Consider the following 23,765-nt stretch of genomic DNA (forward strand, 5'->3'; position numbering starts at 1 on the left):
TGAAAGGGCAGGGCCTCCACACTCCCCTTCCCTGCTTGTAGACACTCTAAAAACACCCACCATTCAAGGATACCATTTTAATACAAAATTGAAAAATGTGAGGGTTTATTATTCAAAGAGGGTTTCACATTAAAAAAAAAACATTTACTGTATTATTGCCAGTCATCAGCGCCACCTTGGTGGTGGCTTGGGCCACCGTCTTTGTAATTTTCTAATTACAGCAGCTTTGTCATTTTCTTGTCTTTTTTTTTTTTTCCAGCTCGTTTTGAAAATAAATGACACGTTTGAATCTAAGCGAGGGAAGAAGAGGGTCAAGTTGCAGCCTTACACTGGAAAAGAGGCAGCCTCCTCCAAAGGTGAGCACAGCCGGTTTTGCTCATCTGTGTGTAGCTTGAGTGTCCTTGTTAGTTTCCTGCTCCTGTGACCAGGGTGTCGGGCAGGCACGAGTTAAGGATGGGGAGATTTGTTTGGCTCTCTATGTTGACCAAGCTGGCCTCAAACTCCTAGGCTTAAACAATCCATCTTGTGTGGTCTCTAGAATGTTCTGGACTACAGGCATCCCATACCTGCTCAGGACAAGGTTCTGAAGAGTCACATTTTTGCTTTTTAAAAACTTGTATCATTGGAAAAAATTTTTTCTTCTGTATCTTAAATTGCTAACTTCTTGCACCAAAAACAAAAAATAATCAAAAAGGAACAGTCTCTAGACGTTCCATGTCAAGCTCCGTTTCCTTGGTAGCTTGAAGACAGTTAGCATTGCCCCGGCTTCTGAGACAGCCCCTCCAGTGAACCAGAGGAGGCTTTCATCTCTCTCTGCTTTTGTCTGGATGTCAGCAACGCCCATGGGCCTGGATGATTACGTATGCCCACGCCGCACTTCAGCACTGGGTTTACTTGACTACCTCCAGCCTGAGCGTTTCTTAACTTCAATCTCAGCTGTTACAAATGACACTGCCTTCCTTCAACTTGGTCATTATAATTTCGAGTGTTGAAATCGAAGAGAGACAACCCAGGCTTTTTGTACTCCTTAATCTCAACAGCTTTTATTTTTAAGCTGGATGATGTGACTCATGCCTTTGATCTCAGCACTTGGGAGGCAGAGGCAGGTGGATCTCTGTGAGTTTTAGGTCAGCCAGGGCTACATAGTGAGACCCTGTCTCAAAAAGCCAACAACAACAACAAAGATTTTGTTTTTAATTATGTGTATGTGTGCCACATATGTCCAGGTGCCTAAGGAGGCCGGAGTGAGTGTAAGTTCCTCTGCAGCTGGAGTTACAGGTGGTTGTGGGTCACCTGACATGGGCACTTGGAATCCAATCAGACTCGATCCTTAGGAAGAGCAGAGAGTGCTCCTAATCATTGGGCCACCTCTCCACCCCCTCATGACTTTTTCTGTATAAGGAGTCTCTGCTTTTCTTTTAAAAAGACTTAAATAATGCACCTCAAAATTCTCTCCATATCAACATGTAGAGACCCTGAAAGCTCTGCTGTACTTCATGATACAGAAATGAAAGTCCCAATTCTGATGTTTATGCTGATCAGTGAGACCCTCAGTCCATCCCCAGCACTTCATTGTTTTCAAATCTAGTTGGCAGACGTTTTGGTTGTTTCTAACATACTTAACCTATGGAGAGAAACTGTCTGTAAAGATTTACACATATATTCAAAGAACATTTCAGTGCTCATGTTTTACTTGTTTTTGTGTATTATATTTGTGCACTAAGTTCCTTGTAGTAGACTCGCTTGATTAAAGAATATATGGACTTGTGCCGGGCGGTGGTGGTGCATGCCTTGAATCCCAGCACTCGGGAGGCAGAGCCAGGCAGATCTCTGTTAGTTCGAGGCCAGCCTGGGCTACTAACTGAGTTCCAGGACAGGCGCAAAGCTACACAGAGAAGCCCTGTCTTGAAAAAACAAAACAAAACAAAAAAGAATATATAGACTTAAAACAGTTCTAGTACTTGAAAGACTGAGGCAAGAGAATTCTGTGAGTTCAAGGCCACCCTGGGTTATGTGGTGAGTTCCAGAACAGCCTGAGCTGCAGAGTGAGACCCTGTCTCAAAAAACTGAAATCAAACATTTTTATAGCTGTTGCCAAATTGTCTGGCAAACAGCTGGTAACAGCCTGTTTCTGTCACAGCATTTGAACATGCTTTCCTATGAGCTTCATCAGGGAGGTTCATAGTTTTTGTTAATGGTTAAAATGTATTATTTTATTTATTGTTTTATTTTATTTTCATTATGAACTTGGGAAAGTTTTCACATTTATCCATATTTTGTATATCTTTTCTGTGGATTGCCTATTCCTAACCATTTATCATTTTTTTTTTCTGCCATGTGCTCTTTTTCTTATGTGTGTGAATGTTCCAGACTTTCTTTTTTCGGGGGCCACCAAGCAGCTCCCAGATCATGACATGGAGACTTATGTTTTGAATACTCACCCTAGCTTAGGCTTGTTTCTGGCTAGCTCTTTTAACTTAATTAACCTGTTTCTCTTTATCTCCATTTTGCCTCGGGCTTTTGACCTTCTTTCCTTCTGTCTGTCTGCTTTTACTGCTTCTCCTGTCTGCTGGCGGCGCCTGGCTGGCCTCGGGGTCCCCCTCACCCTCCCCTCATCTTTTGTCTCCTTCCCTTGTTTTTCCTGAGCTTAAATTTCTCCTCCTGTTTATTCTTTCTGTCCACTGGCCCTGCCTGTCCTTTCTCTGCCTAGCTATTGGCTGTTCAGCTCTTTACTAAACCCATCAGCTGCCTTAGGCAGGCAAAGTGAGACAAATCCAACACATCTTTACATAGTTAAACACACATCCTTACATGGTTTAAAAAAATGCAGCATAGGGGGGGTGGTGCACGCTAATAGCATCGAGCAGACAGGTAATCTCTTAGTTCAGCCAGCTGGCTACGATGATTCAGAGAGCACAAAGCTAACAGAGAAACTGTTGAAAAAAAAAAAAAAAAAAAAAAAAAAAAAAATGCAGCATAAACAAAAGAAACACCTTTATACAGTTAAGGTAATATTCTGCAACATTAACAAATGAACACATTTTTGCCCAGCTAAAGTAATATTCCACAACCTATGTATGTATATGTGTGCATGTTTGTGTGTATGTGTGAACGTTTGTGTACATAGATGTGGAGGCCAGGCGGTTCTGTCTATCTTGTGTTTTGAGATGGAGTTTTGGACTGGCCTAGCCCTCACTGAATAGGCAATGCTGGTTGGCTGGTGAGTCCCAGGGGTGGGATTATAAGCAGCCACCGCTGTAGCTGGCTTTTTATGTGGATTCTGGGGATCAAACTCAGCTCCCCTCAGTTTGTGCTGCATGAATTTTATGCACAATTCTTCCTCACCCATGTGCTTTTTTTCCATTTGGTTTGTAATGGCTACTCAAATATTAAGAAACTTTGTTTTGATCCAAACATAGTGCCGCACGCCTTTAATCCCAGCACTCAGAAGGCAGAGGCAGGCGGATCTCTGTGGGTTGAGGCCAGAATGGTCTAGAACAGAGATACTCTGGCTCAAAAAAACAAAAGAAGAAAGAACTTAGTTTTAAGCTACCAGACATGGTGGTGCTTCTCCATAATCGCAGCATTTGGAGGCTGAAGAAAGAGGAGTGTCCCCAGAGCGAGACCACCTTGTGCTGCCCAGGAAGTCCATGCTAGCCTGGGCTACAGAGTGAGACCTGTCTTCAAAAACACACTGCAGAAGAGAAAAGGTCTGTGTCTTCGGTACACTTACAAGTATTTTCCCAATTTATTTTTCAGTTTTTGAGTCCACTACTGAGTTTTGTATTAGATAGAAAAATTGCAGTTTTTTTTTCTTCCTGGTTTTTGAAACAGAGAGTCCTGCAGCTCAGGTTGTTCTAGAACTCACTATGTGTCGCTGGAGCTGGCATTAACCCCTTGATCCTCTTGTCTCTCAAGTAAGAGGTTACAGGTGTGGCCACCAGGCCTGACTACATTTCAACATTATGTAATCAAATTTACAAATATTTTTGACCTATGAATGTTAGCCTCTGATTTTCCTGATATAGTTAAAGATTTTTCTCATGTTTTGCAGTTTTTAGTTGGCTTTAGTTTATTAGACCTAATCTGGAAGTTCCTTAAAAAAAACAATTATTACATTTTGTTTGTTGTTGTTGTTATTGGTGTGTGTGTGTGTGTGTGTGTGTGTGTGTGTGTGTGTGTGTGTGTGTGTGTGTGTGTGTGTGTGGTGTGTAAGTGCCATGGTGTGAATTTAGAGGTCAGAGGACAATTTTTGAGAGTTGTCCATGTGGTCCTAGGATTAAACTTACCAGCTTTTTTTTTTTTTTTTTTAACCCTCTCTTTTTTTGGAAACCTCAATATGTAGCCCCCTGCCTGGCCTGAAACTCCCTATGTAGACCAGGCTGGCCTCAAATTCACAGAGATCTACCTGCCTCTGCCTCCCAAGTGCTAGGGCTAAGGGCAAGAACCATCATACCCAGTGAAGTGTTTTAATGTGCTTATTTAAAACCATTTCTGAGGAGCTGCACACACTGTGTAAGAGTGATGCTCTTCCTCTGAGTCCCTAGCCTTCCGTTTGTTTGTTTCTTTGTTTCGAGACAGGGTTTCTCCATGTAGTTTTTGTGCCTGTCCTGGATCTCACTCTGTAGACCAGGCTGGCCTCGAACTCACAGAGATCCACCTGCTCTGCCTCCCAAGTGCTGGGATTAAAGGCGTGCACCACCACCGCCCAGCCCTAGCCTTTTTTAAAATCTCTCACTCTTCTATCTTTTGATAAATTATATTTTCAGAATTATGGTATAGAACACTCCATTGGTAGCCAGGGTACACAGCCCTACATTCAATCATTTGTGACACACACACCCCTAACACTCCCTTGTGAAAAGAGTGTAGCCCCTAAAATATGAGTGGGGAAATAAGAATTGTTCGAAGCGGTGCTATGGCTGTAGACTTGAGATCAGAGGAGCAGTCGGGGTGATTACAGTGGTTAGCAGAACCATAGGAAAGGTCCCCCTGGTCATTTCTCACAGTGACCACATTTCATAGTCTAAATTCATGGTATTCAGAGTTTTGTTCTTCATCCTAGTGTTAGTACTTTAAAGCTGTGCAGACAGTTATTTGAATGAAAAATAGACCTCACTCTGAACTAGACTTAGAATTATCCAGAAAGCTGGTTAAAAGCAGCTGAGGCAAGCATGGAGGGAGATAGAGGTGAGTTCCTTCATGACCTTTTTACATTAGTCCCTCTTCACCACTTCCGGGGTCACTTTCTGTAGCTGCAGTTATCTGTGGTCAGCTGAGATTTGAAAGTATCCAATGGAAAATTCCAGAGAAACTCTGCAAGCTTCAGGTTGAGCACTGCTCTGAGCAGCATGGTGGAGGTGCTATCGGTCCTGCTGCTTCTTGCCCAGGATGTGAGTCAGTCCTTTGTCCTGTGTGCCACCCACCTGCCAGTATCCACGCTGGCCTTCAGATGAACTCCCCCTGAATCACAGCGCGTGTGTTCAAGCCTTCCATAGGAGCCAGGTGCATCATAGTGCCTCCGTCATAGTGCCTCCATCATAGTGCCTCCATCATAGTGCCTCCATCATCTCACTTCCACAGGAGCTAGGTCCATCATAGTGCCTCCATCGTTCCTCACTTCATTTCAGCACATAGGCCCCAGTCCCAAATGTCACCCCAAGAACTAGGTTAAGTACAGTGTTAAAGTATCGGGAGAGAGAGCCATATTCACATAACTTTCATTTATGTATTATTATAATTGCTATATTTTGAAATCAGTTATCAATCTTTTACTATGTTTAATTTATAAATGATCTCACAGACTCACATACAGCAAAATCCCCCTAGTTATGTAGGGTTCAGTACTATCTGTTTCAGATCCTCTGCAGACAAGGAGGATCTCCTGTTTTTTCCTGTGCTCTCTTTCAACAAACAGCTCTGCTAATTTAACCTTTACTAACTTGACCCTCGTCCCTCATTGGAGGCCCAGACGGTGGCAGTTTTCCCTTGTCCTCGTCCTCATAGCTTCCTACTAGTAGACAATACAAACGGAAACTCTCTTCCCTTTTCCAGGTGAAGCCAGTGGGAACGAGAGTGATGCAGAGTACCTGCCAAAGAGTGAGTGAGTCAGCGGCCTGCTCCCTTCTGTGATCCTGGCTCCAGGCAGAGCAATGCCTGCCTTTGTGATTAAGCATGTTTTTCCCCATGTGAAGTTCACTTCATAGGCCATTGCTTCATTCTCAGACCCTGTTGAGATTTGTGGAACTAAATAGTCCATTCAGCTGTTTGACAACATGACAAATCCCTCCTAGTGGAGTGAGGTAAACCGGGATGGTTCTGAGGACGAGTTCTGGAGGGAGCAGGGGAGCATCGCATGTCCAGACATGTGCAGTTTGTAGCAGCCAGCAGTGTGTGAGTCACCCCCACCAACAAGTACTCAGCCCCAAATAGCTGATTTTTCTCTAGTAACCCAAGCGTGAATGTCAGTCTCTGCCATTAAGAAAGGACATAGATATTTACATATAGGTACCTCTATTCCAGATTACATGTAGTTCCTGTCAGGGTTCAGAATCCATGCACTTCTGGCTCTTCCGTGTACAAGCACTTAATGTGCTCTGTATCTTCCTCAGACAGTTGTCCCAGCAGGTTTTGTTTTATTTCGTTGTTTAACTGGCTGACATACAGCAACACTTTTAAAGAGCAGGAGTCACAAGTTATCAAAGCCGAGTGGAGGGCAGCCCCGACACCAGTCTCATGAGTAATAGCCTTGTGCTTCTCCGCTGGCCTAAATTGCTCCAGGTTTGGGATGTTGTAGCCTGACTAAAGATGAAACTTAGAGCGTCATGGGGTTCAGCATTGATGTGTAAGGATGACTAATTTATTGCAGTTGCCAATGAGAAGCAAGACCCAAATGTGTCTTGACTTGAACTCAGCCCTTTGGAGGGTCAGCACACCTTCTCCCTCAACATCCAGGAAATGGTATTTGTAGGGAAACATTCCTGGTTGTGTTTTAAAGAGTTCTTAACGTTTCAATCCACAGTGGCAAAAGTCATCGTATCTGCGGGAGGGGGTGACAGTCTCCATATGGTTGTGATTTGCATTTTTCTGATGGCCAACAGCGTTGAGCATTCTGTCACATACTTTTTTGGCCCTGTGTGTATCTATCTCTTGGTTTGAAAAGTGTCTGTTTGGTCTGTTGCCTAACAGTTGAGCTATTATCTCCTTTGTTGTTTTGTGTGTTCTAGGTATTCATCTTCTGTCAGATGAAGACTGGGCACAGCTTTTCTGTTCAGTGGCTGTCTCTTCCCTTTTTCTTTTGCTGCTCAGACGCTGTTTAATTTCTTGCAATCCTTTTCTCCATTCTTGCTCTTCCTTCCTGAGCTGTCTGTGTCCTGTTCAAAAGTCTCTGTCCGTCTGTATCTTGAAGTGTTTCCTGTGACTTTGTCCCGCAAGTTCAGGTTACATTAAGGTCTTTGATCCATTTGAATCATTTTTTTATGGAGTGATAGGGGTCTAGTTGTGGCCTTTCCTATGTGATGGATATTCAGTTTTCTCGGCATCATTTATTAAAGATGGCTTTATTGTTAGTTCTTCTGTCCCAGAGGTCTACATAGTTAGTTTTAAAAATGCTTTCAGATTTATTATTTTTAATTATGTGTTATCAGTGTGGGAGTATGTGCATGTGAGTTCAGGTACCTTGCAGAGGCTGAGGGGTCAGATGCCCCTGGAGCTGGAGTTACAGGCAGTTATGAGCCACCTGATGTGTTGGCAACAGTACATGCTCTCACCCACTGAGCCATCTTTTATTAGTAATCCATGCCAAGGAGGAGAAGGAAGAGGATGGGTTCTTTGATGTGAGGTTGGCGTTGGTTTTGATTTTCCCTGCCTGCACTTGGTCTCTGTGTAAGACTTGGTTCTTCTATGAAGTCCTCCCCTCTTCCATGCTTGCACGACATTACCAGAAATGGCATCTTTTGTCAGTCTAGTATTTTTCCTAGACATTTTGTGTGTGTCCTGGTGCACTGCCATGAAGGATATATGTAACACATACATAGAGTGTGTTATACATACACAGTACGGCAGTTAGGATGTCAGTCCCACCGCTTGCCGGGGTGGAAGAGGACCCCTGAGCATCTTCCCAAACAGGAGTATTGGAGTAGAAGAGTATTTGTGTACTTATCTGCCTTCATCCAACAAGTGACCACAAAGGCTTCTTCTCCCAGTGACAGCCATGACTTGTGGGGCTAGCGGGGAGGGCACCGGGAACCTGAAATGTGACCTCATTGCAGATCGCCACAAGCGCCTAGCACAGCTGCAGCAATCCTCCAAGAGGAACCCCCACTACCAGACCTTGGAGCGGGATCTGATCGAGCTGCAGGAGCAGCAGCTCTTTGAACTCTTCGTGGTGGTGTCTCTGCAGAAGAAGCCGTCAGGGACAAGCTACATTCCCCAGGTCATACAGCAGTTCCCTAGCAAGGTGGGTGCAAGGTGGCCAGGCAGCGTCCGGAAGGTTCCCGTTTGCTCCCCATGTGGATTTCCTCTTGTTTACTGTTGTCTCTGCCAGTTTTTACCAACACTGAGACAGGATCTTACCCAGGCTCTCCTTGAATGGACAGTCCTCCCGCTTCAGCTTCCTACGGGCTGGGAGTCGCCAAGCCCAGCCTGGCTGTCCCTCACACTATTTGTGGGTTTGCTCTGCCTGTCTCACAAAGGCGAGTGCTCATATAGTCACCTATTACAGCACTTGCAGTCTGTGGGTCTGCACTTGATCCCCTGAACTCTGGGCAGTGGGACATTAAATAGCAAATAAAACCCATTGCAGGTTCACAGACCACACACGAAAGGAAAAAGTTTACATTTTAATTTTTACATTTGGTATTCTCCCCACCCCAATGGTTTTCTCTGTGCATCTCTGGCTGTCCTGGACCTCGCTCTGTAGACCAGGCTGGCCTTGAACTCTCATAGAGATCCACCTGCCTCTGCCTCCCAAGTGCTGGGATTAAAGGTGTGTACCATCATCGTCTGGCTATTTGGTATTTTTTTAGTCTGTTTAGTTTTGTTGGTTTCTTGTTTGTTTGCCTGGCTTGAGGAGACTTTTTATTGTCTGTTTTTGAGGTGAGAGTTAGTTCTCTTCTACCTTGTGGTTTCTACAGATCAAATTTGGGTCATCAGGCTTAGCAGTAAATACCTTTACCTGCTGAGCCGTCTCACTGGCCCCCTGAATTTACTTTGTATTTTCTATTTAATTTTCCTCACTATTGCCCAAAGAACCTGTTCTTTGTGAATCATGTATTCAGCGTGGATGCCGAGGGTCTCTTTGGAGCATTCACTTGCTTTCTCCTTTGTTATTTACACCAGATCACTTCTTAGGGTTTTTAGAGACAAAGTTTTGTTGTGTAGCCCAGGCTGTCTTGGAGCTCTGTAGCTTAGGCAGGCCTCATGCCTCAACCTCCCACGAGCCACCATGGCCAGGTAATACCTCTTATTCAGGGTAAGCACTTGGCCACTCCAGGACTGTGGATCTGTGGCCTGGATTGTGTGTTTCACCAGAGCCACTAAGGCACAGCCGCACTGGAATCTAAGCTGTTCCCTGCATGCGTTCCCATTTCTAAATGGCCTCACCACAGCTAGGTGTGGTGGTATGCCTGTAATCCCAGCACTTACGAGGTAGAGGCAGGACCATCAAGAGTTTGAGGCCAGCCTGGGCTATGTAGTAACACTTATTTCAAAGAAGAACCTTCGGAAAGGAAGGGAAGAACCTTAGAAACATCCCAACATGGCTGGAGAGATGGCTCAGAGATTAAGAGCACTGGCTGTTCTTTCAGAGGTCCTGAGTTCAATTCCCAGCAACCACATGAGGGTTTATAACCATCTAGAATGAGATCTGGCGCTCTCTTCTGGCTTGTAGGCATACATGCAGGCAGAACACTGTATACATAATAAATAAATAAATCTTTAAAAAAAGAAAGAAGGGCCGGGCGTTGGTGGCGCACGCCTTTAATCCCAGCACTCGGGAGGCAGAGCCAGGCGGATCGCTGTGAGTTCAAGGCCAGCCTGGGCTACCAAGTGAGCTCCAGGAAAGGCGCAAGGCTACACAGAGAAACCCTGTCTCGAAAACCAAAAAAAAAAAAAGAAAGAAAGAAAAAGAAACATCCCAACAGTAACTGTATAAATCAAATTTCTCATAAAAATTTTTAATGTCACCTAGGAATGCTATTTCTCAGCAATTCATGGTGAAATGATACTATCAAAGTCTAAATAAATATCCTTGAGTAATCTATCTAGAGGAACTTTTTTTTCCTTTTAAACATTCTTTCACTGTAGTCTAGGTTAGTCTTCAGCTCGATGTGTGTCTCAGGCTGGCTCTAACCTCATGACCCTCTGCCTCAGCCTCCCAAGTATTAGGATTACAGACATGTGCCACTATGCCTCGCTTAGGAAGACCTTCACACACACACACACACACACACACACACACACACACACACACACACAGAGTTAGTTTTAATTAATTTTACAGCAAAGCTAAGCTTAGATTAATAGGGATCGTACCAGAGAAGGGCACACTTACTTCAGCAGACGAATCAAGAATGCCTCCGGTGGGGCTGGAAATTGGCTCCGTGGTTAATAACTACTCTTGCAGAGGACCAGAGTTCAGTTCCCAGCACCCACGTCAGATGGCTCACAAACACCTCTTGATCCAGAAACCAGGAGTCCAGTGCCCTCTTCTGGCCTCTAGAGACAACTGCAGTCATATGCACATACCCACCCAGGGATGCACAGGCGTACACAGAGTTAAAAGTAAAATAAGTAAATAAATAAAGAAGAAGGCCCCCGGTAAACGGCTTGCTGTTTTGTGCCTCAGATGCCCCCAGTTAGGGGGATGAACGAGCCCTGTGGAGCCCGGCCTGGACTGGTATGGAACACCTTGACTGAAGATGATTGGGACCACACCATGTTAGAGCTAACAACGTGTGTGGGGTGCTTTTTTTCACCTCCAGTGCTGGGATCAAGGCCACCTCTATGCTAGGCAGGCGCTCTGGAAGCTGAACTCCCAGTCCTGATGCTGTCCTGTTGTTTTTAGAGAGGGACATCCCTGTGACATAGAGTCGTACATTTTGTTGTTGTTTTCTTTTTCAAGACAGGATCTCACTACATAGCTCTGGTTGTCCTAGAACTCACTCTGTAGACCAGGCTGGCCTCCAACTCAGAAAAGATCCGTCCGCCTCTGCCTCCCGGGTGCTGGGATTAAAGGCGTGCATCACCACTGCCTGGCTTAGCATATTTTTTATTTTTTTGGTTGGGGCCTAGCCTCTAATGGCTGAGCCATCTCTCCAGCCCTGGTGCATATTTTTTAAAGAAAGAAATGTACTGAGCCAGGCGGTGGTGGCGCATGCCTTTAATCCCAGCACTCGGGAGGCAGAGCGAGGCGGATCTCTGTGAGTTCAAGGCCAGCCTGGGCTACCAAGTGAGTTCCAGGAAAGGCACAAAGCTACACAGAGAAACCCTGTCTCGAAAAACCAAAAAAAAAAAAGAGAAATGTACCGAGAACTTCGGTTAATTCTCGTAAAAGCAATATGCTAATGAGGCTTTTGTGCTGTTTTTACAGGTAGTCCTACCCAGTTTCTGATGTCTTTTCATTGAACTAAATTTAGACTACATTTTGAAATACAATGCCACTTTGTTTGTTTGTTTGCTGTTATTTTGAAGCAGGGTCTTATGTAGCCCAGGCTGACCTTGAGTTCTCTATGTAGCCAAGGTTGGCCTTGAACTCCTAATTCTCTTGCCTCTACCTCTCAAGAACCGGGGTTACAGGTAGACAGCACGAGGTCTGGCCTAACCACACTTTTGTAAGAGTCTTCCATGCCAAAATTTTACAGGAAGTTGCAAACCTATAATTAGGTAACAAAGCTAAGGGAATGATTATATACAGAGTAACATTTAAAAATAGCATCTTTCTAAATAACATTCATTTGCCTTTTTAAAGTTCCTTGATTATGAATCAGAGAATGCTTTGAGCTGCTTGGGTTTTTGTTGTGTATAGAAGGGATTTTTGTTGATCTTAAATTCCATGATTCATAAAATACTGGCCTCCCACTAGTGTGAGAATCCTGAGTCTAGATTCTCCCTGGCTGAAAAGCTCTTTGGCATTGCCTCCCTTCCTATGTATAGATTATAGAGTCTTCACCAGGGTCTTCACAGGTTCGCTGCTGTCAGATGGGATTCTTTGTTCTCAGCGTCTGCCCTCAGTGCACAATCATGGATTTTCAGTCTTCTCCTTCCCTACTGTTCAGCAGTACAGAGCCACACTGCGGGAAACCTCTACACGATGCCTCAGGCTGTCCCAAGACCAGACTGAGGAGTTTTGTTTTGTTTTGAACTGTTACCTGTCTTCGTAGGTTGATGTTCCGTGGTGTTATCTTTTTCAGGGTGATCATGGCTATAAGCAATCCAGAGACACTGAAGAGAGGCTCAAAGTCATCCCCAAATTTTGTTTTCCTGATTCAAAGGACTGGGTGCCAACCTCAGAACTCAAGAGGTAAATCGGCTCCTTCTGATTTCTGTTTGCTGGAACTGTGCATAGAATCAGTTTGTGACGAGTGGGTAGAGTCGGGGGTAGAGCTCCAGGAATGAACAGGAGCGGACTTAGCTGCAGTGGGCCGGGGTGGGGAAGATAAAAAACGTTTCCTACGAGAGCTCAGCAAACACGGAACACAAGCTTGTGCATCTCCTTAGCTCAGCAGTTCTGCAGAGCAAGATGGGTCCACATCACCTGCTGTGAGAAATGGCCCAGAGTAGGTGGGAGGCGGGGACGGAACACGGCGGTGACTACGCCTGTACCTCAGGGGTTAAACCTAGAAAGAGCAGAACAGAACAATTGTCGTTGTCTTATTTCTCCCTCAAGCTGGTAGACGAAGCCACAGCCTGGATTCTGTGTTCCCTTGTGGACCCCGTACAGATGGAGAGTCCAGCTTGATAGGTGTGGGTAACGGGAGCATTAAAGAATGGTTGGGGCTGCAGGGATGGCAGACTCAGAGTTAAGAGCCAAGTGCTACTCCTGCAGAGGACCTGAGTTTGGTTCCCAGCACCTATGGTCCAGTGCCTCACAGCTGCCTGGAATCCCGGCCCCAAGAGGATCCCACGCCTCTATTCTCTAAGGGCATCTGTACTCACATGTGTACACTAAAATTAATAAAAATAAATCTTATAAAGGAATTTAGTTAAGGTATCTAGAGGAAAATACCAATTTTGGTTTCTAAAACCATTATCACTTCCAAATCCCGCTTTTGTTTTGTTTTGGTTTTTTGGTTTTTGAGACTGAAAATGTGGCCCTGCCTGACCTAGAACTTGATATGAAGACCAGGGTGGCTTCAGACTCACAGAGATTCGCTGGCCTGTGCCTCCTGAGTGCTGGGACTAGAGGTGTGTCCTGCCCCGCCTGCCTCCAGTCCTGCTTTGTAAATCGGTACCTTCTTTACTCACACCGTATCTGGGTGTGTTAAAATATGTCTGTACGCATAGTTACTCAGGGGTCCTAAGACAAGAGTCACTTGAGCCCAAGGTTGAAGGCCAGAGTGGGAAACAGTGAGACTTGGTGCCAAAAACAAACCAGCAAAGGCCAGAAGAGATAGCTCAGTGGTTAAGATCACTGGCTGCTCTTCCAGAGGACAAAGGTTGGCTTCTCAGCACCCACACAGCGGTTTACAACTATGACCCTAGGCCCAGAGGATCTGATGCCTTCTTCTGGCCTTCAGGCACTGCATGTGGTGCACAGACATTCATTCAGGCAAAACGTCTATACACATAAAAAAAAAAAAAAAAAAGGCAAGGAAAACTAAATTGTAATGATTAATTATGCCTTTCAGGTGACAAAGCCTGTGTAACCGAACCATGTCGTATGTGGATGACCTGTTAGATGATAGTCTGAGCTATGGCCCTACTAGTCCTGCCTCACCTCGAGACCTAGCCCCTGCCTCCCATAACCGGTTGAGCCTGAGCACAGCGCTCCATCTCTCAGCTGTCAGCGTTGATGCCCTGTGTTGTCTCTTGCACGGCTGGCTTGTGCACTCTCTCCCACTGGCCTGCTCTGGTTGGCTTCCTCCTGCGTTGCCTATGTTCTAGAATGTTTAGGAAATGCAGAAGAGTAAGTCAAAAGCAAAGGCGGTCTGAGTGCTCAGGAGTCAGCACTGTAGATCAGTCCTTTCCAGTCATTTGTTATTTTACCGTATTTGAATACAGATTCCTCAGCGCTGCGTAGATGGCTTAGGGGGAAGCATTGGCTGCTCTTGCGCAGGACTAGCTTTGATGCCAGCACCCATCGAGAACTCACAGCCGCTCAAGTTCGGGCTCAGAGGACCTCCGGCTCCTTCTGGTCTCTGCGGGCACGCTACATAGTGGTGCACAGATGTTTACGCAGGCAAAACACTCATACACAAGAATAAGTGTAAATGTTGATTCACTAGTCACATTGGAGGGGCTTTGATCATTAAGCCAGTTTCTTTTGGAAGCATCTTTGGGTATTTTGTAAGTGATTTTTTTTTTCTTTAATTTTTTTTTTTTTGTTTAATTTTTGTTTTATTGAGATAGGGTTTCTCTGTCTCAAGCTAAAGACAAAGCTTTAGCTGTCCCAGAACTTGTTTTATACACCAGGCTGGCCTTGAACTCATAGAAATCTACCTGCCTCTGCCTCCCAAGTGCCGGGATTAAAGGCGTGTGCCACCACACCCAGCTGTGATGTTCATTTTTGGCTCATATTTAGAATGAGGAGTTAATATTTTTCCTAATGATTTGTATATGTCAAGGGTATAATCTAGCCAGGCGCGGTGGTGGTGCATGCCTTTGATGGCAGCACTTGGGAGGCAGAGGCAGGCGGATCTCTGTGAGTTCAACAGAGTGAGTTCCAGGACAAGGTACACAGAGAAACCCTGTCTCAAACAACAAGGAAAAGGGTATAATCTTTTTCTCATCTCTGTGCATGGATGAGAAAGAGAATGCGTGCATATTCATGTAAGAGGTTAAAGGACAGCATTTTTCAGTGCCTGCCTCTGCCTTGTCTGAGACAGGGTCTCCTCTTCCCTGCTGTTCATGTCAAGCTAGCTGGCCTTGAACTTCTAGGGTTCCCCTGTCTGCCTCTCATCTCACTGCAGGAGTGCTTAGATTGCAGATGCATGCTAATGCATCCAGCCTTGTGTCGACATGTGGGTCTGTACCCAGGCCGTGCCGTGTGGCAGGGTGCGGCAGGCACTCTCTCCAGTGAGCGGTCTCTCCAGCCCAGGATCTAGACTCTCTTCTGCCACTGTTCCATATGGCCTCTCAGAACCAAAACAGAAAATCGCAAGAATATACTTACAAAATCCTTTAGAGCTTGATTACCCGTGTATTTGGCTAAACTAGATGTTCAACAAAAGGAGAACAATACCAACAGCTTATCCCATACCCACTGACTCACCAGACAGCTGGGTGCTCTGGGATGTGATTACATAAATGAGTAATGTCTTAAGCAGCTGTTTTTGTTTCCAGTGAAACATTCTCCTTCGTGTTGACTGGTGAAGATGGGAGTCGGTGGTTTGGTTACTGTAAGAAGCTTTTGGTGAGTACCAGATTGGTGCCAGAGTCGGTTAAGGAACAAGAAAGGCTGACTAGGAACTTGAGGAGCACTGTCTCTATGACTTTAAGGGCTATTTAATTATGTGCACATCCAGGAAGCTGCATTAGACTTGGATGGCTCAGTGGTTAAGAGCACTGATTGGTCTTCCAGAGGACCCAGGTTCGACTCCCAGCACCTATGGGGAATGTGGCTCACAGCTATCTGCTAACTCCAGCCCCAGGGGATCTGATGCCCTCTTCTGGCACTTCAGGGCACTGCACACACATGGTACACAGACATACATGCAGGCAAGACACCTATACATAAAACAAAAGTGGAGTTTTTACAAAAGAAGCTGTGCTGTTAGTTTACACAGCAAGAGCGAGGTGAGGGTCGGACTAGAAAGGTTTCACTGAGTTGTCTCTGTGCAGTAGAGAAGGAGCTCCTGACAGATTGAACGTCAGTGTGGCCTGCTGAGGAATGCTGTGCAGAGCCAGTGGAAGAGGCTGGTCCTCCCCACCTGTTTCAGGCGTCACGTCTCGTTTAGGCCATAAGCCCGAGGAAATCCTGCCTTCCTCCTTAGTACTTCCCGCACCCTGAAGTGCTCACTGAGGAGGGAAGCCACACTCCTGCTGACTAGACAGGATTGAAAGAAGCCTGTGCACACCTGCCGTTCGTCAGCTTTGGTGTCTGAAGGGCAGTGCTTGAGCCCGGAAGTTTGGGGCAAGCTTCTGCCGCATAGAGGGGCCTGTGACGTGAATATTAATAGTTAAGATGGCAACCCTTGCTCTGCTTGTGTTTTCCAGCCGGAAGGCAGAGGCAGGCGGCTCCCGGAGGTGTACTGCATGGTCAGTCGCTTGGGCTGTTTCAACCTCTTCTCAAAGGTGAGTGAAGCGTGGGCTCCGGGAAGAGCGTCTCGGTCTGAGGTCATCTTTACTGCTGGTGACATCACCGGAGAATATCGAGTGGCATAGACTTTAACATACTCCTTGAGAAAGCTCGCCCACGTGGCTTACGAACCACAGACTCAGACTCCCCAGATGGCTCAGCAGGTCAAGGCAGGGTCCATCAAGGCTGACGACCTGAATTTGACTCTTGGAACCCCCATGGTGGGAGGAGAGAAAGGAGCCACCAGCTGTCCTATGGCCTACACATCTGTACTGTGACAATTGATGCCCCTCCCCAATAAGTTTTTTTTATATATATATATATAATTCTTTATTGATTCCTAGGGAATTTAATATCATGCTCCCCAATTCTGCTCATCTCCTAGTCCCTCCATACCCTGCCCCTCACCCCTGCAGTATATCCCCCAAAAGAACCCCCCCAAAAAACTTAATTAAAAACAAAGCAGCAACAAAAAAACCAGCTTGCTCCTCTGTCCTTCCAGCACCTCTCCATCCTGGTGGCACTGGAAGCTGCAGGTACACTCCTTGTCCACTCAGCCCCACCTGCCAAGTGGTCGTTGCAGTGAGTCACTGGTCTGGTTCCAGGCCTCTGGCACACAGTCATCCCCCCAATGAATTTAAAAATGAAAAACACAACCATAGGCCTGAAGGATTAAACTTAGACCCCTGATCAGGTTGCCATTGCTGCTCTATTATGGTTTTGGTCTGCTAAAACTCCCAGATTAAATGAATAAATAATAAAGATTTATTTTATTTATGTTTATTTTGTGTGTATGGTGTTTTGCCTGCACACATTCCTGGGTAGAACGTGTATGCATGGTGCCTGTGGGGGCCAGAAGAAGGTGTCAGATCCCCCGGAAGTTGAGTTACAGCTGGTTGTGAGCTTCCATGTGGGTGCTGGGAATTGGATTCAGGTCTACAAGAGTAACAAGTGCTCTTAATTAACCACTGAGTCGACTCTCCAGCCCCAAAGCTCATACTTTTGAAAGAACATATCCTGAAGCGTATCTTGCCTCTTGCTTTTTCTAGACCAAATTTGCAGGATATCGCTGTCAGTGTTTATTTCTTTTGCCCTTTAGTGAAATGAAAATGGTCTCCAGTTTGGGTGAGATGGCTAAGTGGTAAAGGCACCCGCCACCAAGCCTGAAAACCAGACTTCAGTCCTCAGGACCCACACAGTGGAGGAAGAGAACTAAGAACTCCCACAAGTTGTCTTCTGACTGCCACACTTGAGCCATGGCATGCCCACATGTACATACACACACATCTTCACACAAATCTACACACACACACCCCTACACATACACATACACACACACAAAAGGAATACAAATTTTTTTTTTAAAAAGTAGTTTCTAAACATAAGTTGACTTGCATAACTTTTGGGGTGTAAAGAAAGCCTCACGATGTACTTTGAGTTTTTATCAGTTGCAGAGCTTGTTTGTCTGAATCTACTGTTGTTATTTATAGTAAGATTTCTTTATGTTTCTGGACTGAGGTCTTAGTAAATTACCGAGGGTTTTGTTTGTTTGTTTGTTTGTGTCCCCATGCAGATTCTGGATGAAGTAGAGAAGAGAAGAGAAATGTCTCCAGCCCTTGTTCACCCATTCATGCGAAGTGTCATGGAAGCCCCTTTCCCAGCTCCCGGGCGCACCATCACAGTTAAGAGCTACCTCCCTGGGGCTGGAGATGGGGTAAGTTCATTCATCTCACCACGGTTTAGTAACCACCTAAAAGCAAGCCTTGTACTATTACAGGCACTGTAGACAGATTTTTCTTAGGGCTGCGAGCTCACAAATAATGACACAGAGACTTCTTATTAATTATGAAAGCTCAGCCTATAGCTTAGGCTTTTTCCTAATTAGCTCTTAACTTAATGTGTTTATATTAATCTTCGTCCTGTCGCGTGGCATTACCTGTCTTCCATCTTGCACCTCCTGTTTCCTCTCAGTGTCTCCTGGCTCCTCTGTGTCTCGATTCATTTCCTACTTCCTCTCCCTCTGACCAGAAGTCCTGCCTATACCTCCTGTCCAGCTATTGGACGTTCAGCTCTTTTAAACCAATCACAGCAATATATCTTCACACAGTGTACAAATATCCCACAGCAAGGCACAGTTTCCAGAAACCCATGTGTGGGGAGGAATAGTTTTACCTTTTCAAGGTAATATGTTTTATTTCCAAGAAACACTGAATGAATATGTGAGGTAGTCGATCCTCAGCCCCGGGTTTCCTACCTGGGACGTAGATTGGGTCCCATTATAGTGCAGTGTCGATATGGTAAATGACAGATGTGTGTATGTATATACTTTATGTATGTATGTATATATTTATCAAATGGAGTGATTTTACCCAGACTGTTACAGCATCTTCATTAACTCTTTTTGTAGCAGACTTTTCCTTTTTCCCAAACAGGATAGCACTATGTTGCCCTAGCTGGCCTTGAACTCAGGGATACACCTGCTTCTAGCTCCTGAGTACTAGGATTAAAGATGTGTGCCACCACACCTGACCCAAGTAGCAGACCTTTTTCAGACTAGGGAAGCGAGAAGGATGGAGAGTTCTGTTAAAGCCGCCGTCAGAGGAGCTGTCCAACATCAGCTCTTCCGCTTCTCTCTTGCGTTTCAGTCCGTTGAGCTCTGCCGACCGCTCGATTCCCGCCTGGAGCATGTGGATTTTGAGTGTCTTTTCAAGTGCCTGAGTGTCTGCCGTCTCATCCGGGTCTGGGCCTCTCTCCTCTTAGAGCGGAGGGTGATCTTTGTCGCCAACAGCCTGAGGTAAGAAGTGAGTGGAATCTGATACCTCATGCTGGGGCTGGGTGCGCATTTATTTATTTATTTGTTTGTTTGTTTATTTATTTATTTATTTATTTACAATGGGACTATATTTAAAATATCTAGAACTGGAGCTGGAGAGCTGGCTCAGTATGAGGGCACTTGTTGGTCTTGCAAAGGACCCAGGTTCAGTTCCTATGACCCAGATGGAGAAGACAGAAATTGTAAAGGCTTGTGTATAAAATTACAAAGATGGCTAGTTGTGGTGGTACACAGCTTTAATCTCAATACTCAGGACAAACAAACAAAAAACAGGCAACTAACCAACAAAACAGAAAGAAATTTAAAAAAAAAAAAGGTATTGCTTTCGGGGCTGAGGGGTTCACACCAGTGTCCCATCTACTCAGGAGGCCTGAGGCAGAAGAATCACTTGAGCCAGAAGTTCAAGGACAGCCTGGACAATGTAGTGAGATCCCCCACATCTTTAAAAAATATCAGTATTGCTTTTCTATGGGAACATTGGTGGGTTTTTTTGTTTGTTTGGTTTTGGGTTTTTGGTTGTTGTTATTGGTTTTAGTTTTTTGAGACAGAGTTTCTCTGTGTTGCCCTGGATGTCCTGGAACTCTCTCTGTAGATCAGGCTGGCCTCACAGAGATCTGCCTTCCTCAGCCTCCTGAGTGCTGGGATTAAAGGCTTGTGCCACCACTGCCTGGTGAACATTGGTTTTTTAGTATGATAAATTGTGATGAACCAGACTGAGATGAATCTGCTAGCAATTAGTACATATTTACAGGGTTATTGATCTGTGAAGGCCAGTGAGGTCACTGTATAATTCTTTAGCATAATATTGAAATATGTTCCATGTGCTGCTCCATCTGTGACATGTGCTTTCTCCTCTGTCCAGCACCCTGTCAAAATGTGGCCATGCCGTGGTTGCTACACTCTATCCATTCACCTGGCAGCACACCTACATCCCAGTGTTACCAGTGTCCATGATTGACATAGTGTGCTCTCCCACTCCATTCCTTATTGGAATCTTGTCTTGTTCCTTACCCCAGCTCCAGGACCTTCCCATTGAAGAGGTAAGATGGAGTACATTCGGGAAATGTGAGAGCATTGGCGAAGGAAACCAAATGATCTTTTAAGAGGGTTAGAATTGTTATTAATATAATAATTTTATCATTTGGGCTTTAGAAATGTCTCAGCAGTTAAGACCTTTTGTTCTTACAGAGGACCCAGATTCAGTTCTCAGTACCCTCTTGGCGATTCACAACTACCCATAACTCCAATTCCAGGATGCTCATGATACACAGACAGAAATGTGAGCAAAACACTCATACACATGAAATAAAATAAATAAGTCTAAACATTTGTAAGATTACAATAATTGATAATTTATTACACTGTCATGTTTTATATCTTAAAGTAAAAACAATTCCATGGTATATTTGCATCTAATGCTCACTTTACAGTAGTGAGTAGTGAACCCATCTATGTATAAAAAGGAGGTTTTCTTTTTCTTTTTCTTTTTTTTTTTTTTTTGAGACAGGGTTACTCTGTGTAGTCCTGGCTGTCCTGGAACTTGCTCTAAAGACCAGGCTGACCTTGAACTCAGAGATCCACCTGCCTCTGCCTCTGCCTCTGCCTCCCAAGTCCTGGGATTAAAGATGTGTGCCACCACCATCTGGCTTGGTTTTCTTTAAAAAAACCAAACAAACAAACACTCGTGTGGGGTGGGGTGGTGGTGTTATGGCAAACATCTGGAGGTCAGAGGACAGTTTTGTAGGTCAGTTCTCTCCTTCACTTTAAAATAGAATTGTTTTCAATTGTTCCTATTTATTTATTTATTTGTGTGCACTGGTGTTTTGTGCTCTGGAAGAGCAGCTGGTGCTTTTAACCTCTGAGCCATCTCTCCAGCCCCTGTCCTTCACTTTTCTGTGGACAACAGGGATGAAGAGCAGGTCATCCAGCTTGATATGGCTGGCCCTTTTTTTTAAATCAATACAAAATTTCTCAGGGTTGACTTTAAAAAAGTTGTTCCAAATAGAGCACATGTATAGATAATTGCCCTAAACAAACAGAATATACACCTTAGTGAAGTATTATTACAAAGTGACTATTTATATAATTCAGGATTGGGTTGTAATGGGGCATCACAGCAAAAGATTCAAGTCTCTAATCTCGTGGTCCCTTCCCCACTCCCCAGAAAAGGCCACCACCGTCTTGACTCTTATAGTAGCCATCGGTTTGTATTTCTTTATCATTTTATCTCCAAATATGTAAGGTGGCTCAGCAGATGAATGTGATTGCACCCAAACCTGACATCCTGAGTTCTACCCAAAGGTAGAGGAAGAAAACTCACTTCTACAAATTGTCCTCTGTTCACCATGGCATACCAGGGCTTTGTGCATCACACACACACACACGCACACACACACACACACACACACACACACACGATAAATAAATGATAATAACAGTTTTAAACAGTGTTATCCTGTGTTCTCAGTTTTAAAGCTTGGTGTAAAAGAGGAATGTAGCTTTTCTCTGTCAGGCATGTGTGTGAAGATTCATCTGTATAGGTCCTACGAATAGTTGGATGCTTCTGATCACCTAGAACATGCCATTGTGTGAGTGTGCCACAATTTTCTTACCCATTCTGCAGTTGATAAATGTTTGAGCTGTCTCCAGCTTGAGGTTTTTATGAATAATCAATCCCCCTGTAAATATTTTTATGCATCATACTCGGTCCCTCCATGCTCGAGTTCTGTGGGTATATGCTTCAAGATGGAATTCTGAGCAATAGGATAAGCACATCTTCGACTTCAGTGAGTTAAGTCGAACTTCTTCAAGGAATGCCAGTTAAACTTCTCCCAGCAGCATAGGAGAGGAGCTGTGTCCACCCGTCACCAGCTCCATCCATTGTCAGCTGTGTGGTTTAGCTGCCCTGGCTGGTGACTGTGGAGCTGTACATATGCTCATTGTAGTGGAATTTGTGTTCCTTGATTGCTTTTGAGGTGTGTTTATTGGCCATTGAATATCATCTATTATAAATCATATTCTATATTCCCCCTGGGTTATTTATCCTCCATGATTTGTAAGATGTCTTGATTTTTTGTTGGGTTTTGTTTTTATGGTGCTGGGGATCAAACCCAGAGTACCTACCTAGATGAATGCTCTAACCCTGAACTACAGCCCAATCCCAAAGCCTCTTTTTTAATTAGTTCTTTTTTTGGGGGGATGGGGGTGTCTTCTTTTGGAGGTCTTTTTATGGAAGGTTAGGGTCTCAGGAAGCCCAGGCTGGCCTCAAACACACTTTGTAGCTATGCATGAGTTTGAACTTCTGACTGTCCACCCTCTATCCCCCTAGTTCTGGGGTTACAGGCATAACACCTGATTTATTCAGTGCAAAGGACCAAATTGTGGGCTTTGTTCATGACTTGACTTTTCATTTTCCAAAACCATGTTCTGAACTTGTTGTCTGGTGTGTGTGTTTTGTTGGGTTTTAGGGTGAAGGCCATTTGTTCGTTTTTGACGCAGGGTCTCCCTCCGTCTCCAGGCTGGGTGGGACTCAGCAACCGTCCTGTCATAGCCTCCAGACCGCTGATATTTTATCTCGCATCACCACACCCAGCCTGAAATGACACTTTTTAATGGAGGAGAGTTGTTCATTTGTATGTGATTAAGATGCCAGTGTTTTCATTTAAGACTGATGTTTTCATGGGCTGCTTACATTTTCACATGAATGTCCTCCTCTGTTATCTCCCTGTATTTGCCTTTTTTCTACTCCACCTAGTACTTCATTTGTTTGCAAATAGTGTGGTGTAGATCCTTTGGGGATTTTCCCTCTTTGTAGCTACCCACCTCCTCGGTATCGCTTGTTGAAAAGGCTGTTCTCCTCACTGCTCTACCACACTGACCTGGTAAATCTCTGTAATATGTAATTGTGTACCTCTTTTTCTTTTTCCAATTCATTTGTTGTTTTGATGGATTAACTTTTACATTGGCTGCAACTCGGAGTTAATTTTGTTGAAACTGTTCCCATGCCTGAAAGAACCAAAGTGCCCATCCCGGTCCAGCAGTGCCGGTGTGTGTGTGTGGATGTCTCTGGTTGAACCTGCCCGTCTCCTTTATTCCTCAGGTGCTGATAGTTGATCTGTGTGCAGACAAGTTCCTGCAGGAGGTGAGTGACAAAGGAGAGGCTTACGTAACGTTTGGGGACATAGGTGTCTATAGGCATTTAGACAGAAAATACGTGGAAGTGCTTAGAGAACATGACTCAGAAAGGACTTCCAGTTCATACCCATCTGAGTTGACACTGTAGCTAACCATACAGGATCGGCCTGAAAACTTTGGCTTGAGTTTATAGGTGTCCATCCCAAAGGAGGAAGGAGGAAACAGCATAAATGTCATTCTCAAGAGAAGTAACCAACTCCAGGAGGGTGGACATATAAGCCTCTAAGTTAGTTAAATTTATTAGACTGAGGATGCAGCTCAGTGGTAGAGTACCCATCTAGA

General features: G+C 44.7%; 1 protein-coding gene across 2 annotated transcripts in view; it reads left to right on the plus strand.

Moving 5' to 3' along the window:
• Dennd2c (DENN domain containing 2C) overlaps positions 1-23,765 on the plus strand; it is a 71,355-nt gene that overhangs the window by 42,328 nt on the left and 5,262 nt on the right. For both annotated transcript variants that reach the window (XM_028877321.2, XM_028877320.1), the window contains exons 6-15: positions 260-356; positions 6,055-6,099; positions 8,271-8,458; positions 12,411-12,520; positions 15,502-15,571; positions 16,375-16,452; positions 18,030-18,170; positions 19,102-19,250; positions 20,152-20,329; positions 23,389-23,430. In XM_028877321.2, the coding sequence (XP_028733154.1) occupies positions 260-356; positions 6,055-6,099; positions 8,271-8,458; positions 12,411-12,520; positions 15,502-15,571; positions 16,375-16,452; positions 18,030-18,170; positions 19,102-19,250; positions 20,152-20,329; positions 23,389-23,430 (1,098 nt within the window). The remainder of the gene's footprint in view (positions 1-259; positions 357-6,054; positions 6,100-8,270; positions 8,459-12,410; positions 12,521-15,501; positions 15,572-16,374; positions 16,453-18,029; positions 18,171-19,101; positions 19,251-20,151; positions 20,330-23,388; positions 23,431-23,765) is intronic.

Source organism: Peromyscus leucopus, chromosome 6 (genome assembly GCF_004664715.2).
Source record: "Peromyscus leucopus breed LL Stock chromosome 6, UCI_PerLeu_2.1, whole genome shotgun sequence".
NCBI classification, from domain to species: domain Eukaryota; kingdom Metazoa; phylum Chordata; class Mammalia; order Rodentia; family Cricetidae; genus Peromyscus; species Peromyscus leucopus.